This window comes from Frankliniella occidentalis, unplaced genomic scaffold, assembly GCF_000697945.3.
Source record: "Frankliniella occidentalis isolate FOCC.00 unplaced genomic scaffold, Focc_3.1 Scaffold3, whole genome shotgun sequence".
NCBI lineage: Eukaryota > Metazoa > Arthropoda > Insecta > Thysanoptera > Thripidae > Frankliniella > Frankliniella occidentalis.
In genome coordinates, this window is record NW_026267133.1 from 1,588,814 (window position 1) to 1,608,812 (window position 19,999).

General features: G+C 40.4%; 1 protein-coding gene across 4 annotated transcripts; it reads right to left on the minus strand.

Moving 5' to 3' along the window:
* Positions 1-2,000, minus strand: LOC113206946 (uncharacterized). Of its 4 annotated transcripts, none has more exons than XM_026423244.2 (5): positions 1,937-2,000; positions 1,259-1,464; positions 848-1,181; positions 559-749; positions 1-464 (listed from the first exon to the last, which is right to left on the minus strand). In XM_026423244.2, the coding sequence occupies exons 2-5, from the start codon at positions 1,457-1,459 to the stop codon at positions 153-155; spliced, it is 1,038 nt and encodes a 345-aa protein (XP_026279029.1). In that variant the 5' UTR covers positions 1,460-1,464; positions 1,937-2,000; the 3' UTR covers positions 1-152. The 4 variants fall into 4 exon arrangements, with proteins under 4 accessions (XP_026279029.1, XP_052122913.1, XP_026279027.1 ...); XM_052266953.1 differs by lacking the exon at positions 1,937-2,000 and adding an exon at positions 1,916-1,933; XM_026423242.2 differs by lacking the exon at positions 1,937-2,000 and adding an exon at positions 1,632-1,897.
* Between the last annotated feature and the right edge of the window lie 17,999 nt (positions 2,001-19,999).

Genomic DNA, 19,999 nt, shown 5'->3' on the forward strand with positions numbered 1-19,999 from the left:
TTGAGCGGCTTGTGTAAATTTTATTGTTACTCTCCAATTAAAACCATCCGCATTTGTTTCAATATTTTGTATCACAGTTTTCTTACAATCTGAGACTGGCATTATTAAAGGGAATATTTTAATTTGGAATAGAATGCGTAAGTATTGCTTACTCAATTTAAAAAGAGAAGCCAGGATGGTCTGTGAGAAAGCAGACATGCTGCTTCTTTCTTTGGCAGTTCATTTAAGAGATGTATGACTGTTTCTTTTGAAAGCACATTCTTACCATTGTCTGGGAGAAGAGACGGATCCACACAGAGAAGAGCGGATGGTACCTGGGATATTTCTCGATAAAGCACAGTGACATCAGTACCTTCTCTCTTGCATTCTGTTTCCACCCCGGTAACAAAGGCCTTTGTTAAAGATTGTATCCCAGGGTGTGCTTCACTGATTACCATCATGTGCAAAAGAACATCACAAACATTCTGGAACACAAAATTTAACACTGCTTAAGTTAGGGTGAAGTTGATAAATAAAGAAACATCACTTTTAGATTGAAGGTGAACTTAAAATACTAACTTGAAAAACTGTTGCCGATTGGGAGCACACCTTCAATAAAGATGATCCCACAATAGTTTGAAATGCCTCCACTGTTGCAGCTTGATTGCCACTGACTGCTCTTTGACCTAGCCAGAGTATCATTTTTTCAATCCCTAAGAATGATTTTTCTGCCAAATTTATTAGAGTTGATTGTGATAAATGGAGTTCTCCTGAAATACCAAACCACATGACAAATCAAAGTGTTTAAATGTCAAAGCAGATTATTTAAAAATCAAACTTTATGTTATGATTTGTCAATGAGACCTACCAGTTGAGTTCCAGATGTGGGATAGGAATCTGTGATGAAGATTATCAATTTCCTGTAACTTGAATATTCTATCAACAATCAATTGACAAATTTCACCAGCATCTGGGTGCAATGGGGTTGGGGAATTCAAAGCTGCGCCTAGAATGGCATATGCAAAAGCCAATTGCTGTTCTTGATCCCTTTTATTCCAGTCATCTTCATCTTTGAAAATTGGAATACACACTGATATTACTGATGATACACACTCCTCCATTGTCAGCGTTCGTCCAACCCAAGCAGAGTGAGTAAGAAGCTGAGATTTATTCTGTCCTGTACACCACTTCTTCAACAATGGCTGGAGAAAATTATCCCCAATTGTTTCATGACAAAACTTATAATATGATATAGAGAAATAATTTGCCACAAACTCACCACAATCAGTTTTTTTAAATCTGCTTTGTCTTTGCCAAAAACAAGTGATACAGACTGCGAGACTTGGGAGACTACAGTTGAATCCAAGAAGGGAAATTGTGGTTCCCATTCTGCACATTTGACGTCAGAAAACTTCAGAAGAATCTTCAGAATATCACTGTCATTCAGACTATGGTCAGATGATTGAGTGGATGAATGCATTCAACCTTTAAGAGAAAAGGAGGAAGAAAGTTATAGAAGTTGTCAGTGATGATGGAACTTTTTTCAGAAATGAAAATACTGTAGCCATCCACTGCACAACTATATTTCAGGAGATATTTGGGTACAAAGAACTGAATCAGGTTAACTTATTCTCTCAGGTCGGGTTACTTACTAGACCTGGGTTGCCATGTACCACAATTAGAAAATTAAATAGAAGAAAAAATTAGAAAAACTATCAATTACACAAATTTCACTCAATACACTTCTAAGTTTTTTTTTGTCTACTAGAAACCTATCTATCCTAGTGATGTTTTCATTTCATTCATTCAAATGGACAAGTGCTGAGTGCAGACAGCCAACAGGATAGGCAAGTGCTGGCCGCCTGATGTTAACTTTGCGAACAAATTTAAGAAAACTAACTTAAATTCCTTAATCAATGAAATAAACAAACTAAACTGGTTTGTCGTTTGTTCGCACCTTGCGAACAGATTGCTTCTTACGCAAAGGTGCACATACTTGTCGTGTTGTTGCAGTAGTGGTAATAAGGGGTGACCCTCCCCTCCACCCCACCCGCGTTCCCCGCCCCGCGCCTTTGTGTGGTGGAAACGTAAATAAACAGTTAAAAATTGGCGTCTTCTTCTCAGTACTGATATTACCTACCCAAATTTAATTTTAGTGTGGACAGCGTCTCTTTTTAATATTAATCGCCAGGTATAGTGCTGTATGGCTTCCGCTGTTGGCTCATGAGCCACTGTAAGCTTTGTAAGGGTTAGGTCTTCTGCATGGGTGTACTGTTTGTTTATTATTTGTTCATTATTGTATCACATAATTTACTCTAGTATGTTTGTGAAAAAGCAAAATGTATTACGTCTGCTTGGGGTGCAGGCTTTCATAGTCAACTGAGGTTCTTAGCTCTATATTTGTGAAATCCCCTAAACAATCAATCAAGCAATTTTCGTTGCAGCTAATTTGCAGCTGCCCTATCCACTACTGTCCTAATATTTGGGGAAAAGGTATCTAGGAGATGTGCACAGCATACAGTATCTGCCGAGGGATATGTTATGTACACTTAACGCTTGAGTCCAGTGCCAAATTATTTATTTGAAAGACTATGGTCATTTAGAGTATGGGGGAGAGGCATTTAAAAATGATATGAATAAATTATCTGAAATTAATAGCTGATCATTGAAGAGTGAAAAATTAAAGCAAGCTTTAAAAAAAAAGTGTTAAATGTACCGTTTATTATGATTGCAGGAACACGGCCCGGAAATGTTCATGACATGAGCGAAGAAGTCTATGGATTCATTTTACCTGGAAGAATAGGTGAGTTGACATGACAGTAACCAACGCTGGTCTAGTTTGTCTCTGTACTGACTGTATGAGAAGTTTCCTTTGGTGTGTGGGCGGTTTTTGGTGGGTTTTTCTTCCCTGTCAATTTCAATCCTTGCCCGTATAAATCCAGGCTGATTAGTAATAAATGTAGTGTTAAAATTTTGACATTTTGGAAAGTTGCTGGAATTGGTTTGAATTGGTCCGGCAGATTCCTTTTACTTACTCTGTATAAATATCATGTTGCCGACCCACTAGAGCAGAGCTCTTTTCCTACTACCTTAGCTGGCAACCCGCCCATAGTCCGAGAGACCACCTCTTAAAACACAAGTTTCTGTGGACAGGGGTGGTTTTTGACGGAACGAAAGCACCCCTGTCGATTCGAACACTCCTCCGTCGAAATCCGGACCCATCGATTAATCTCTGTAACTTACATTTAATTTGTTTCAAAGAAACAATGTTGGTTAGGGCAAGTCCACAAGCCACTTTTTTCGATTCCGAATGACAACGCCTGCGGCACGTCGGGTAGGCCTTCCCGCCAAGTGTCTGTATGAAGATAGTGGCCTACCCTCAGCGCCTGAGCGGCGATACCCCTTGCTAGCCCCCTGCTCTCGCATACATGTGCTCAGTTGTTTCTGATTTCTCCACTCGCGGAGGTAAGAAACTGCTGTTGTTATTTTCTTTTCGTTCTGGCTCGTCTTTGAAAATTACAGATTTGTCAATACAGTGGCCACTCGCATAGCCGCGTCGCACGGTTCTCCTCTGGAGTGTGTAAAGTTAAGTTCACGTGAGCTCACGCGGGAGTGAGTTCACGCGTGAGCTCACGTTTACACTCTCATAGTTTATTATCCTGATGATTTCATTATTGTCACATCCACAGCACTTCCCTGACGTTGCCCCCTGGAGCCACACAACGATGCACGGGACGGGAGGCATCCCAAAGGATCACATCCTGGACAAGCGAGGCGGGATTGCTCACCCCAGGAAAGAATCACATCTCGCGACCACGAAATGTCAGTAAGTGTCGTCGTCCGATCAGACAGAACTTCTGCCGTAATCAGGCCGTAATTATCGCTCTCCCCCTTTGCCGTGCCACGTCACCCACCCCTCTCCTCCTCCCCACCCTGCATTTCCCGCGCCTTTATAGAAACGTAAACAAACTAACAAACAGTAACGCAATTCGTGTCACAATCGGCGTGTCTTCTGCCCAATACCGATAATACCTACTCATTTAATTGATCATTTGACGCTAATCAGAATTTTAGGGCGGACATCGCCGCTTTTTTGACATTAATCGCAAGGTATAGTGCTCGATTGTTTCCGGTCCGGAATATAGAATTGTTCTGTTCCGGTTTTTGTTGTAGGAGGTTATCCAGTGGGTATACATGCACAAGTTGTCAGTTATTTTTGAGGCCGAGTAAATGATGCCCGTGATGTAAACTTGGCTCACTGTAAGCTTTGTTGAATGCCTAATCCTAATCCCCCAAACAATCAATCAAGGTGCGTTGCAGCTAATTTGCTGCTGCCCCTTGTAACTGTGGGGAAGGTATCTGGGAGATGTGCACAGCCTACAGTATATGTGTAGAGGGATGTTACATACACTTAATGCCTGAGTCCAGCTCCAAATTAGATATTTGAAAGACCATGGTCATTTAGAGTATAGGGGAAGAGGCGTTTAAAAGTGTATTGTATGAGTAAATTTTTGGAGGCACAGTAAATGATGCCCGTTATTTATACTTTGGCTCACTGTAAGCTTTGTTGAAAACGTGTTAAAAGGGTACACTTCTCCCTCCCATGCTGTATGTTACTGTGGTAGGTCTTTTGCAAATGGGTGTACTGTTTGTGTATCATTGTATATCATACATGTTACTCTGTATTATTCTTGTGGAACAGCAAAATGTATTACTTCTGGTTGGGGTGCGGGCTATCAATGTGCATTGCAGCTAATTTTCAGCTGCCCTATCCACTATTGTCCTGATAATTGTGGATGTGCACAGTCTTCATATGTGCCGAGTGATATGTTACGTACACTTAATGCTTCAGTCCAGTGCCAAACTATTAATTTGAAAGACCATGGGGGGGAGAGCCATTTAAAAGTGTGTGGTATGAGTAAATTATATGTAATTAATAAGTTGACGATTGTTGAGTAATAAATGAAAGCAAGCTTTAAAAAAATTAGTGCTAATTGTACCGTTTAATGTGATTGCAGGAGCACGGACCAGAAATGTTCATGACATGAGCCAAGAAGTCTATGGAGTCATTTTACCTTAAAGAATAGGTGAGTTGACATGGCTGTAACCAACGCTGGTCCAATTTGTCTCTGTACAGACTTTGAGGAGCTCTCTTTGGTGCGTGAAAGGACGGTTTTTGATGGTTTTTGTGGTGCTGATTTGTTATCATTAGAAATGTCTTTTAAAAGTTTTGCGAATTTGGAAAATTGCTGGAACTGGTTTGGATTGGTCCGGCAGACTCCCCTGGGTAACATCCATCCCCTCCTCAATAATTTACTTAGGTTGTAGGGAGAAAAATCAGACCACAAACTTAATCATTCATTGAAGTTACAGAGATGAAACATGTTGACTTTTACCTAATATTATTAGTATTTTGTAATTATTATGGAACAGTATACTTTATTGCTGCTAACATTAGCCTTAAATTAATTTTAATTGCTTTCAGATGAACTTTCTGCTTGTGACATCATATCAAAAGTATACTGCTTTCCTGGGGATGGTCTTTTCAGCTTTTACTTTGTGGTGAGAGTATACTGATGAGGTGAGCTATGAAATTATACAGTATGAGCTGAGACTAGAGTTATTTTATTCTCTCTAATGAATCACTTTGTCCACTACTTACAGTTCTGGGACCAAACTTCTGACATTATGTAAGGATGACTGATAAAAGCTTAGGTGCTGAATCTTCTGTTCTGCAATATCCACAATGCAAGTATGAAAGGTAAGATTTAATTTTGAAACTGAATTTTGATCTATGCTAAACTAAGATTATTGAAGTCTTTGATATGTTTTATCATATTAATGGATGAAGATCTGTATTTCTTTTCTTCTTAGGTGATTCCCATCAAAAGAAGAATGGCAAGAGTCTTTTATTGGTTGTATAAGACTGGGAATGGGACTCCATATTTTAAAGGACAAATGGAATTTGGATGTAGATGTTAGTTTTCCTTTGGAGATTGATGAGGATGATCTCTCCGTAACGTACCTTACAATGCTTGGATCGTTTCACATGGTGAGTACAATTTCATATGGAGGGGAGTTACAATTTTGCTTAGTATGACGATATTTATTTTCATCAAGTCGTAGACTTAAATACTATTTGTGTTTAAATCATTGAGCATTATGTTAATCTTTACTATTTAGCTCTGTGGAAATTTATACTAGTTCTGATTGAAAGGGATCATAAAGATATACTTATTCACTTACTTTTCTTAAATATATAGCTCAGGCTAGGCCCATTCTCTAGCCCATTTTCAATTTTAAGGAGGGTACATTCATATATTGATGAGAAAAATTTGCAAACAAATTAGGATCAGAACAAATGCTTTTCTGAACTGTGAGGATTATCCTCACAGGAGTACACTTATTGTTCCTTTCCAATGTTGTTAATAATTTTTTGTGGGCATTTGTTTAGTTTATTTATATGTCAGTTGGAAGAAATACAGAATTCTGCACAGCCAACAATAGTCATACAAAGCTTAAAAATAAAAATAGAACAATAGTATTCTTTCATGCTAACATCACTTTATATTTTCTGACTTCTGATTTTAATCTCGGATACAGTCTCCAAAATTTTAGTGTTTTCTGATGGGTTTCTATATTTTTGAACACGTTTAATGAGTTAGCAGTAAATTTTAAAGCCTTTGAGCCCCGATATCTTTGGCCTTTGTGCTGCAGTAATGATATTGCGAAAGAGAGATATAGAGGACACCATGAAGCAGAACTGGAAAAATCAAGGGCTTACAATTTTGCTGAGTTTTACTTTATTTACTTTCTTGAAATCTTACAAATGTTTTCTATCATGTGTTCACATTCAGATTATTTTTTTTATCGCTTCTTTGATTTTGCACTTTTTCCTACTCAAAGACAGGCGGAAATATTCCAGTTCATGCCAACTGAATGCTCTTTTTGTCATTAGTTTTGTAACGAATGATGAAAATGTAAAGTTATAGGAAACAGAGTTTACAATGCATGAATATTTATGATACTCCACGTGTGAACATTTGACCTTAGTGGGCGTTGTCTGTCTAAGGCAATGCTCTTGAAGATGGCACGTTATTGTTATGCAGCTACCTGAAACTGCAAGGAGTCCAGAGAGGAGTTGGTGTCTCTATGATATATGTGGACCAAAATATGGTTTTTACCCTGTTGCAGGAATACCGTCCACTAGTTGCATCCTTGCTTGACATAAGCTATGCACCCTGTAGTTGTCATCCGATGTATGCTGAGTTGGCGTCACAACATTCAGCATGAGAAATGGCCCCTATTCTCATGATCACAGGAATGAATCTGGTAAGCTTTGACTTTTTATGTAATGTTAACAAAAAATTTCAATATATTATGGTAGAGTCATGTGAGGTAAAAGTAAATTTTGGTATTTGTCATATCTTTACTGTCTCTCCATATACAAGGCTTATTACTTGATCCTAAAATATTTAATCGTGAGTTGATTTTATTGGAGGGATATAAAGGCAAATCAAGAGTGTCACTTTCAGTAATGATGCTATTTATTTCATTTTTTATGGCACAGTAAGTCTTGGTAAAATAGAAGGATATGGGGTTTTGTTGGGTTTTTGTTCTTCTCATTTGTTGATGTTGTTCGACCCAAGGCAGCCACAGCAAGTCTAGTTGTTGACCAAATAAGGGATATGCCTTGACTTGATGCTGGCCACCTGTAACATAGAAAGTCCATTCAATGAGTTAGGGGAACAGTGATACATGGACAAGAGCATCTGAATCAATTTGAATTTAACTTTGATTTTTTAAATTCTTTTTCAGGTTTTGAGATTGGCCCAAAGTCAACTGTGGAAACAAGCCATAGCTACTTGGGGGAAGAAGGCACATCCTTAAAATGTAAATGATTTAAAACAATACAAAATAAATATTTTTTATCATCACCATCTTTAACCTAAGCCACTTTAAAGAGGGCTTGAGGTTTTCATCCACATTAGAGCGGTAAACCCTGTTGTTGTTCTTTGTTGCAATTTTTCCAAATTTGTTCACTTTTTTCAAAAATCTTTTACACTGACTAAAATTAGCCGAAGTGAGGTTTCCCTTCATCAGTTCAACTTTCTGATACTATGATGCACAGAATCATGTAAAATTGTTTTGGTTTGAAGAGTTCTTGCTTCTCGGACATTTCTTCTTTCACATATCTTGCGTGGAACTCTTCTCCAGAACTATTTGACTAAGAAACCTGAGTGAGGGCACATTTTCAAGAGAAATGAATAAGAGGCAATGGGATACCAGGTCCCTTTGTTATTTTTATTAAAATATTAAGTATTAAGAACAGTTTGAATAAAGCATTCCTTGTAAAGCTGAAATGCTGTACAAGGTGGGAAAGGAAACGGAAATCTTTTATGCCTTAACATGGTGACTTCCCGTTTTCTTGTTCCATGCATTCTTCTGCATTTCAGCGTTACTGGAATGAGTTAATCAAAACTAGATCTAAGTCACTTTTGATTTAAAATGCTTAAAATAAAACGCACACACATGCACTGCGTAAAGCTACAGTTCGTAAACGAACAGAAATCGGTGAATAAACTTACACTAAGCCGACGTTTGACTAGACATAGGAAGGTTAACGAATTAAATTTAAACTCTTCAAAAGATAAAATGAATCCGGGGTATATTTCAAAGCAATAGTCAGGGTAAACGCTTGTCGGCAATTTGCCAAAAATTGGCAACTGATGGGAAATGAAATTACAAATCTGACCTCTCAACAAAGGTTATGTTTTCTAACCTGTTGGCGTAGGTAACTAACACAAGTTAGATTAAAAATTTGAAAAAATAGGGAATATCTGGAGTTCCTAACCTAACCCAGGTTAAGTTAGGAACTTGCGTTAGGTTAAGATTTTGAAATTTTTTGCAAGTACCTAACCTAGGCAATTTAGGTTACGTTAGGATTTTTCAAAAGTAGGCAATAATTTTCAAAATCATAACCCTGGTTGCCTATTTTCTTCAAAATCCTAACCTAACCCAGGGTTAGGTTAGGCTCCTAACCTAACCCAGGTTAGGATTTAAAAAAAATTAGTGCCTACTATTTCAAAATCCTAACCTAACCCAAGGTTAGGTTAGGCTCCTAACCTAACCCGAGTTAGGATTTAAAAAAAATTATTGCCTACTTTTTCAAAATCCTAACCTAACCCAGGGCTAGGTTAGGCGCCTAACCTAACCCAGGTTAGAATTTAAAAAAAAAACATTGCCTACTTTTTCCAAATCCTAACCTAACCCAAGGTTAGGCTCCTAACCTAACCCGGGTTAGGATTTAAAAAAAATTATTGCCTACTTTTTCAGAATCCTAACCTAACCCAGGGTTAGGTTAGGAGCCTAACCTAACCTTGGGTTAAGTTAGGAGCCTAACCTAACCTTGGGTTAGGTTAGGAGCCTAACCTAACCTTGGGTTAGGTTAGGATTTTGAAAAAGTAGGCAATAATTTTTTTTAAATCCTAACCTGGGTTAGGTTAGGAGCCTAACCTAACCCTGGGTTAGGTTAGGATTTTGAAGAAAATAGGCAACCAGGGTTATGATTTTGAAAATTATTGCCTACTTTTGAAAAATCCTAACGTAACCTAAATTGCCTAGGTTAGGTACTTGCAAAAAATTTCAAAATCTTAACCTAACGCAAGTTCCTAACTTAACCTGGGTTAGGTTAGGAACTCCAGATATTCCCTATTTTTTCAAATTTTTAATCTAACTTGTGTTAGTTACCTACGCCAACAGGTTAGAAAACATAACCTTTGTTGAGAGGTCAGATTTGTAATTTCATTTCCCATCAGTTGCCAATTTTTGGCAAATTGCCGACAAGCGTTTACCCTGACTATTGCTTTGAAATATACCCCGGATTCATTTTATCTTTTGAAGAGTTTAAATTTAATTCGTTAACCTTCCTATGTCTAGTCAAACGTCGGCTTAGTGTAAGTTTATTCACCGATTTCTGTTCGTTTACGAACTGTAGCTTTACGCAGTGCATGTGTGTGCGTTTTATTTTAAGCATTTTAAATCAAAAGTGACTTAGATCTAGTTTTGATTAACTCATTCCAGTAACGCTGAAATGCAGAAGAATGCATGGAACAAGAAAACGGGAAGTCACCATGTTAAGGCATAAAAGATTTCCGTTTCCTTTCCCACCTTGTACAGCATTTCAGCTTTACAAGGAATGCTTTATTCAAACTGTTCTTAATACTTAATATTTTAATAAAAATAACAAAGGGACCTGGTATCCCATTGCCTCTTATTCATTTCTCTTGAAAATGTGCCCTCACTCAGGTTTCTTAGTCAAATAGTTCTGGAGAAGAGTTCCACGCAAGATATGTGAAAGAAGAAATGTCCGAGAAGCAAGAACTCTTCAAACCAAAACAATTTTACATGATTCTGTGCATCATAGTATCAGAAAGTTGAACTGATGAAGGGAAACCTCACTTCGGCTAATTTTAGTCAGTGTAAAAGATTTTTGAAAAAAGTGAACAAATTTGGAAAAATTGCAACAAAGAACAACAACAGGGTTTACCGCTCTAATGTGGATGAAAACCTCAAGCCCTCTTTAAAGTGGCTTAGGTTAAAGATGGTGATGATAAAAAATATTTATTTTGTATTGTTTTAAATCATTTACATTTTAAGGATGTGCCTTCTTCCCCCAAGTAGCTATGGCTTGTTTCCACAGTTGACTTTGGGCCAATCTCAAAACCTGAAAAAGAATTTAAAAAATCAAAGTTAAATTCAAATTGATTCAGATGCTCTTGTCCATGTATCACTGTTCCCCTAACTCATTGAATGGACTTTCTATGTTACAGGTGGCCAGCATCAAGTCAAGGCATATCCCTTATTTGGTCAACAACTAGACTTGCTGTGGCTGCCTTGGGTCGAACAACATCAACAAATGAGAAGAACAAAAACCCAACAAAACCCCATATCCTTCTATTTTACCAAGACTTACTGTGCCATAAAAAATGAAATAAATAGCATCATTACTGAAAGTGACACTCTTGATTTGCCTTTATATCCCTCCAATAAAATCAACTCACGATTAAATATTTTAGGATCAAGTAATAAGCCTTGTATATGGAGAGACAGTAAAGATATGACAAATACCAAAATTTACTTTTACCTCACATGACTCTACCATAATATATTGAAATTTTTTGTTAACATTACATAAAAAGTCAAAGCTTACCAGATTCATTCCTGTGATCATGAGAATAGGGGCCATTTCTCATGCTGAATGTTGTGACGCCAACTCAGCATACATCGGATGACAACTACAGGGTGCATAGCTTATGTCAAGCAAGGATGCAACTAGTGGACGGTATTCCTGCAACAGGGTAAAAACCATATTTTGGTCCACATATATCACAGAGACACCAACTCCTCTCTGGACTCCTTGCAGTTTCAGGTAGCTGCATAACAATAACGTGCCATCTTCAAGAGCATTGCCTTAGACAGACAACGCCCACTAAGGTCAAATGTTCACACGTGGAGTATCATAAATATTCATGCATTGTAAACTCTGTTTCCTATAACTTTACATTTTCATCATTCGTTACAAAACTAATGACAAAAAGAGCATTCAGTTGGCATGAACTGGAATATTTCCGCCTGTCTTTGAGTAGGAAAAAGTGCAAAATCAAAGAAGCGATAAAAAAAATAATCTGAATGTGAACACATGATAGAAAACATTTGTAAGATTTCAAGAAAGTAAATAAAGTAAAACTCAGCAAAATTGTAAGCCCTTGATTTTTCCAGTTCTGCTTCATGGTGTCCTCTATATCTCTCTTTCGCAATATCATTACTGCAGCACAAAGGCCAAAGATATCGGGGCTCAAAGGCTTTAAAATTTACTGCTAACTCATTAAACGTGTTCAAAAATATAGAAACCCATCAGAAAACACTAAAATTTTGGAGACTGTATCCGAGATTAAAATCAGAAGTCAGAAAATATAAAGTGATGTTAGCATGAAAGAATACTATTGTTCTATTTTTATTTTTAAGCTTTGTATGACTATTGTTGGCTGTGCAGAATTCTGTATTTCTTCCAACTGACATATAAATAAACTAAACAAATGCCCACAAAAAATTATTAACAACATTGGAAAGGAACAATAAGTGTACTCCTGTGAGGATAATCCTCACAGTTCAGAAAAGCATTTGTTCTGATCCTAATTTGTTTGCAAATTTTTCTCATCAATATATGAATGTACCCTCCTTAAAATTGAAAATGGGCTAGAGAATGGGCCTAGCCTGAGCTATATATTTAAGAAAAGTAAGTGAATAAGTATATCTTTATGATCCCTTTCAATCAGAACTAGTATAAATTTCCACAGAGCTAAATAGTAAAGATTAACATAATGCTCAATGATTTAAACACAAATAGTATTTAAGTCTACGACTTGATGAAAATAAATATCGTCATACTAAGCAAAATTGTAACTCCCCTCCATATGAAATTGTACTCACCATGTGAAACGATCCAAGCATTGTAAGGTACGTTACGGAGAGATCATCCTCATCAATCTCCAAAGGAAAACTAACATCTACATCCAAATTCCATTTGTCCTTTAAAATATGGAGTCCCATTCCCAGTCTTATACAACCAATAAAAGACTCTTGCCATTCTTCTTTTGATGGGAATCACCTAAGAAGAAAAGAAATACAGATCTTCATCCATTAATATGATAAAACATATCAAAGACTTCAATAATCTTAGTTTAGCATAGATCAAAATTCAGTTTCAAAATTAAATCTTACCTTTCATACTTGCATTGTGGATATTGCAGAACAGAAGATTCAGCACCTAAGCTTTTATCAGTCATCCTTACATAATGTCAGAAGTTTGGTCCCAGAACTGTAAGTAGTGGACAAAGTGATTCATTAGAGAGAATAAAATAACTCTAGTCTCAGCTCATACTGTATAATTTCATAGCTCACCTCATCAGTATACTCTCACCACAAAGTAAAAGCTGAAAAGACCATCCCCAGGAAAGCAGTATACTTTTGATATGATGTCACAAGCAGAAAGTTCATCTGAAAGCAATTAAAATTAATTTAAGGCTAATGTTAGCAGCAATAAAGTATACTGTTCCATAATAATTACAAAATACTAATAATATTAGGTAAAAGTCAACATGTTTCATCTCTGTAACTTCAATGAATGATTAAGTTTGTGGTCTGATTTTTCTCCCTACAACCTAAGTAAATTATTGAGGAGGGGATGGATGTTACCCAGGGGAGTCTGCCGGACCAATCCAAACCAGTTCCAGCAATTTTCCAAATTCGCAAAACTTTTAAAAGACATTTCTAATGATAACAAATCAGCACCACAAAAACCATCAAAAACCGTCCTTTCACGCACCAAAGAGAGCTCCTCAAAGTCTGTACAGAGACAAATTGGACCAGCGTTGGTTACAGCCATGTCAACTCACCTATTCTTTAAGGTAAAATGACTCCATAGACTTCTTGGCTCATGTCATGAACATTTCTGGTCCGTGCTCCTGCAATCACATTAAACGGTACAATTAGCACTAATTTTTTTAAAGCTTGCTTTCATTTATTACTCAACAATCGTCAACTTATTAATTACATATAATTTACTCATACCACACACTTTTAAATGGCTCTCCCCCCCATGGTCTTTCAAATTAATAGTTTGGCACTGGACTGAAGCATTAAGTGTACGTAACATATCACTCGGCACATATGAAGACTGTGCACATCCACAATTATCAGGACAATAGTGGATAGGGCAGCTGAAAATTAGCTGCAATGCACATTGATAGCCCGCACCCCAACCAGAAGTAATACATTTTGCTGTTCCACAAGAATAATACAGAGTAACATGTATGATATACAATGATACACAAACAGTACACCCATTTGCAAAAGACCTACCACAGTAACATACAGCATGGGAGGGAGAAGTGTACCCTTTTAACACGTTTTCAACAAAGCTTACAGTGAGCCAAAGTATAAATAACGGGCATCATTTACTGTGCCTCCAAAAATTTACTCATACAATACACTTTTAAACGCCTCTTCCCCTATACTCTAAATGACCATGGTCTTTCAAATATCTAATTTGGAGCTGGACTCAGGCATTAAGTGTATGTAACATCCCTCTACACATATACTGTAGGCTGTGCACATCTCCCAGATACCTTCCCCACAGTTACAAGGGGCAGCAGCAAATTAGCTGCAACGCACCTTGATTGATTGTTTGGGGGATTAGGATTAGGCATTCAACAAAGCTTACAGTGAGCCAAGTTTACATCACGGGCATCATTTACTCGGCCTCAAAAATAACTGACAACTTGTGCATGTATACCCACTGGATAACCTCCTACAACAAAAACCGGAACAGAACAATTCTATATTCCGGACCGGAAACAATCGAGCACTATACCTTGCGATTAATGTCAAAAAAGCGGCGATGTCCGCCCTAAAATTCTGATTAGCGTCAAATGATCAATTAAATGAGTAGGTATTATCGGTATTGGGCAGAAGACACGCCGATTGTGACACGAATTGCGTTACTGTTTGTTAGTTTGTTTACGTTTCTATAAAGGCGCGGGAAATGCAGGGTGGGGAGGAGGAGAGGGGTGGGTGACGTGGCACGGCAAAGGGGGAGAGCGATAATTACGGCCTGATTACGGCAGAAGTTCTGTCTGATCGGACGACGACACTTACTGACATTTCGTGGTCGCGAGATGTGATTCTTTCCTGGGGTGAGCAATCCCGCCTCGCTTGTCCAGGATGTGATCCTTTGGGATGCCTCCCGTCCCGTGCATCGTTGTGTGGCTCCAGGGGGCAACGTCAGGGAAGTGCTGTGGATGTGACAATAATGAAATCATCAGGATAATAAACTATGGGAGTGTAAACGTGAGCTCATGCGTGAACTCACTCCCGCGTGAGCTCACGTGAGCTTAACTTTACACACTCCTGCAACCGCAGCCGCGAGGAGCGCGGGGGCAGGGGGAGGGAGGCTTCGCCACACTTTAAACCAGGGCGCTGTTTCTTCACCGCGTATCCGTCTGAAACCACCCCCCTGTCGACAGAAACTTGCGTTTTAAGAGATGGCCTTTTGAATCTGGCGGGCAGCGTACGATGAGCTGCCTACCTCGTAGGCGAACCGGTCCAAGAAAAACAGTCGTAACTCACCTGAAATGGACCGGCGGCGCGAAATTTCGACGGAGAGATTGAAAGGGGGTGCTGGCGGACCAGTCCCAACCATTTCCAAACTTTTCATATTTGGCAAAATTTACAAATGCTATAAATTGGTGGGTCCCGATTTCGACGGAGGAGTATTCGAATCGACAGGGGTGAACCAGAGACCACAAAACTACCTTTGGTTCTGTCAGAAACCACCCCTGGTCACAGAAACTTGAGTTTTAAGAGCTGGTCTCTCGAAATTATAGGTGGATTGCCTACCCTGAGGCGCAATATCTAAAAACTCTGCTGTAGTGGGTCGGAACCACGTTGTTTAGACAGAGCAAGTGAAAGGGGAGTCTGCTCGAGTCTGCTCGACCAACCCAAACCAATTCCAGTTATTTACCAAATTTTCAAGATTAAAAGACATTTTTCATGATAACAAATATGAAGTCTGGATTTTGACGGGGAAGGATTGAAATCACCAGGGAAGAACCAAGGCACCATAAAAACTACCAGAAACTGGCCTTTGATGCACACCAAAGGAAGCCTCTCATAGAGTCTGTACAGAGACTTGGACTAGCGTTGGTTACTTGTCAGGCCATCTTACCTATTCTAGAAGAAATGACTCCAGAGACTTCTTTGGTCGTGTCAAGAACATTTCCGGGCCGTATCCCTGCAATCATATTAAACGGTACTTTTAGCGCTAATCAACTATTAATTACATATAATATACTCATACAATACACTTTTGAATGCCTCCCCCCCCACTGTAAAAAAATATTAGTGATTTTACATAAAAAATTTGTAAAAATTTACAGGAGATTAATGTTAATTTACAAGCCATGACATTTTAATACACTTGTTGTTGTAAATTTACAATTCTGGTAATTTTACAGACATTTTATTGTAAATTTTACGAAATTCTGTATTATTACTAGTAAAGTGTTGTAATTTTACAAGTATTGGTACTTTTCATAGCGCACTTCTGTAATAATCCCAAAATCTGTGTAATTTTACTGTTTTGCTCGGGTAAATTTGCATGAAAAACCTGTCATGTTCCACCGGAGAATGGTAATTTTACAAGTGTTTGAATTTTTGTAAGCACCTATCTTTAATATTCCCTGAGATTTTGTGATTTTACGGTCGTGTTGTGGTAAACTCGCTTGATAGACCGTCATTTTTCACCGCAGACTTGTAATTTTACAGACTCAGGCAGTTTTGGAAGTAAATTATGTGTAAAATTTCCTCGGGTACACTCACCAACTTTTGTTGACCAGAACATAGCATCCGCGGCGTTAGCGCGCCTGTCGTACTCCAGTCAGGCAACACTCAGTGCACGTCCGTGTGCACACGCGCGGCTGCCTACCTCACAGGCTGCGCCGCGGAGGCTCGGCTGGTCTGGTAAGGGATCATCCAGATAGTACGTCCGTCATTCGCCGTCCGTTACTAACATTCCAAGTATAGCCTATGCAACCCCTTAGCGCCTAATGAGTAGGCAACATCATGCCTGCAGTACATGTCTGCACTGCGGGGTGGCCTACCCTGAGTATCGCAGGCGCCGACCGTCTGTGATTTGCTGAATGAATCTGGGAAAAACGGGCATATTTTGTGGACGATCCTAAAGTCGTAACCGCGTCAACCACGAACTAGGGCCATGAACCACGAGGGGGGGGGGGGGGCAACCCGTGTCATCCCTGGACGTAGGACACCAGTCGTCGACCCCGCGGTGGGCCGAAAAGGCGGGGGCAGATCACGAGCGCGGCCGGGTGTGCATACCTCTCTAAATGACCATGGTCTTTCAAATAACTAATTTAGCACTGAACTCAAGCATGAATGTATGAAGGGGCAGCTGAAAATTAGCTGCAACGCACATTGATTGATTGTTTGGCGGATTACGCAAATACCATTCGTTTTGCACCCCAACCAGAAAGTAATAAAGTTTTCTGTTCCACGAGAATAATGTAGAGTAAAATATATGATATATGATAAAACACTGACAGTACCCATTTGCAAATGACCTACAACAGTGTTTAACATACTGCATGGAATCGAGGAGTGTAACCATTTAAAACCTTTTCAACAAAGCTGACAGTCTGACAGTGAGCCAAGTTTACATCACGGGCACCATTTACTCGGCCTCAAAAAATAACTTACGACTTGTGAGTGTAAAAATGAAGCCACAGGAGCACACTATAGACCCCCTGACGGAAGAACAGCACGGCAACGCGTGGTATTCTTATGGGCAACTGTGTTGTTCTTTCGTCAGAACGACTATCCTCCTACAACAATAACCGGAATGAAACCATTCAATATTCCGGACCAGAAGCAATGAAGCACTATACCTTGCGATTAATATCGAAAAGCAGCGATATCTACCCTAAAATTCTGATTAAAATCCTATGATCATCAATTAAATGAGTAGGTATTATCGGTATTGAGCAGAAGACACGCCGGTCGTGACACAGATTTTCACTGTTTGTTTACGTTTCCATAAAGGCGCGGGAAATGCGAGGTGGGGGGAGGAGAGGGGTAGGAGACGCGGTACGGCAAAGGGGGAGAACAATAATTACGGCAGAAGTTAATTCTGATCAGACAACGACACTCACCGACATATCGTGGTCACGGGATGTGATTCTTTTGCGCTCCCGATCCATGCAACATGTGGCCTCAGCTCTATGGGGAACCTCAGAGAAGAGCTGTGGCCGAGGCCCTGGGGTAGGCAATCCCGCCACGCTTGTCCGGGGTGTGATCCTTTGGGGATGCCTGCCTTCCGCCCCGTGGCTGCAGGGGGCAACGCCAGGGAAGTGCTGTAGCTGTAACAATATGATATGATCAGGATAAAAACTATTATGGTGGATTTGCTTAATGATAATTATATTTTGATACTTTTAAGAAAAGTGCACCAGTCCGGGTACACGACGACGACGTTTGGAGTAAGGCTCTTAAAAACCCGACCCGTACGTACCCGGGTAACCCAGACCCCCGCAGACTCGCGGGAACCTTCAGAAAACCACGAACAACCCCTTTGCAACGCCCCAGGGCGGTGGCTGCAACAACAGTGGCGGAGCGACGCGCTGGAGCTTCTTGGAGCCGGTCCCCAGCGCCTGGTGGGTATGCAGTCCCGGATGGAGCCGTGCGGGTGGGTTGCATAGTACAAAAGTGTGTGGGGTTAATCAGCCACCTGGTATGTTGCTCTGAAGGCCTTTTGCATTTTTCACCTTTTTTCGTCATTTCACCTCGTGGAGTTCCGACGGCGTAGTGGTTACCGTCCTTTGGTTGCACTGCGGCCAAGCCAAGGTGGCACATGACTTGGCTCTGGGCTGGGGTTCGACTCACGGCGAAAGCGGGCCTTGCGAGTTCCCTGGTGCCTGCTGTGGTGGCGGGTGCACTAATAACCAGGCATAGAAGACATAGAACCTGGCTTTAAAGGAGCTCCATGACCTGTCAGCAAAGTTTAACCAACGTACGCGTCAACCGTCTCACAAACCCCGAGAGTATGTTGTGACCACTGTGGTTCGGCTGATCCCTTTACGAACTCAGAAGTAGTCCTGCGGTGGGAAGCGGAAAGTACCCCCCCCCCCCCATTTTCTTTTTTTTTGTTCGGGTAGGGGAATTGGGGCGTGAGCATTTACGACGCCGAGCGGACTTATTTCTACAATCGGTTCTGATAAAAGCTGCCTCGGACCCGTGCGTACTGCGTGGGGAACGCCGGGGCAAGTTGTATGTGAGGGCGCCTGGAGGGTAGGCAATCAAAGCTATCCCTAAGGCCATTTTTTTCGGAAGGGGGGGGGGGGAATTGTGTTAGTTTAGATGCGTCCAGGACCTTTCGGCGTGTCAGGGATTCTGCTTACACCCTGAAGCCTTCGAATTTCATATTACCCGAAATAGGATGTGCTATGGTCGGGTCGGATGAAGCTGACTCTGGCCGCCGGGACGGACGACCTCGGCACGACCAGATTTGGACTCAGCGTGCGAGAAAACTGCCTCACTCGAAATTTCAGTCGTTCCGGGGTTGAAGGTTGGTCGGCCTAACCGTATCTTAGTTTGACAGCCCCCTGGAGGTGGGCCTGTCATGTGATTACCGCTGGTCCAGTTTTTAGCAGATGATACCTTAAAAACCTTTTGACGATACATAAAGAATATATAAGTAACTTTAAGGTGTCAGCGTCAGCTTGCTTTTACTCTCGATAAGGACAGAGAACCAAGCGGAGACCAGAAAACAATTTAGTTGGCGCTGGGGGAATCAGTGAGGGGCTGTCCGAGTGTCGCGCTCCAGGCCCCTTCCCCTACCCAACAATACTGCGTCGGCCAGGGCAGGCACCGCATTTCCTCCTTCGCACCCGTTTGGTGCTCCGTATTAATTCAATTAACAAGCTATCAGCTACTAACCCGTTCTAACCCTGAAGGGCCCTAGCTGGCTGACCAGGGGTGGAGGGTGCTTCCCATTTACAAATACAGAAAAAAAGGGCGTAGAATGCGGGTTGGCCGGTCAGCCGCCCCTCCCCCCTCCCCTCGAATTTTTGAATAGAAGACTCCCATGGGCATGAGGGACCTCGGTACAACAAGACGTAACTCCGAAAATTTGGGGACTGATGCTACTTGGGTGCCACTTTGCCTCCTCCTTGGCGCTTTACCTCCTTGCCACTTAAAATGTCAAAATCCACTTAAACGCCACCTTGCATAAGCAAGGGGGCAACCAAGTGACATTTCATTGCCACTTCAGTTGCACTTTGCCACTTACTTTTTTCCCAGGGTTGTCATGCTTTTCTCTGGGTGCTGCTTACGTCAGTGTGTGGAACGTGTTCGCCTTTGTTTAGGACCATTAAAAGTAAAGACCAAA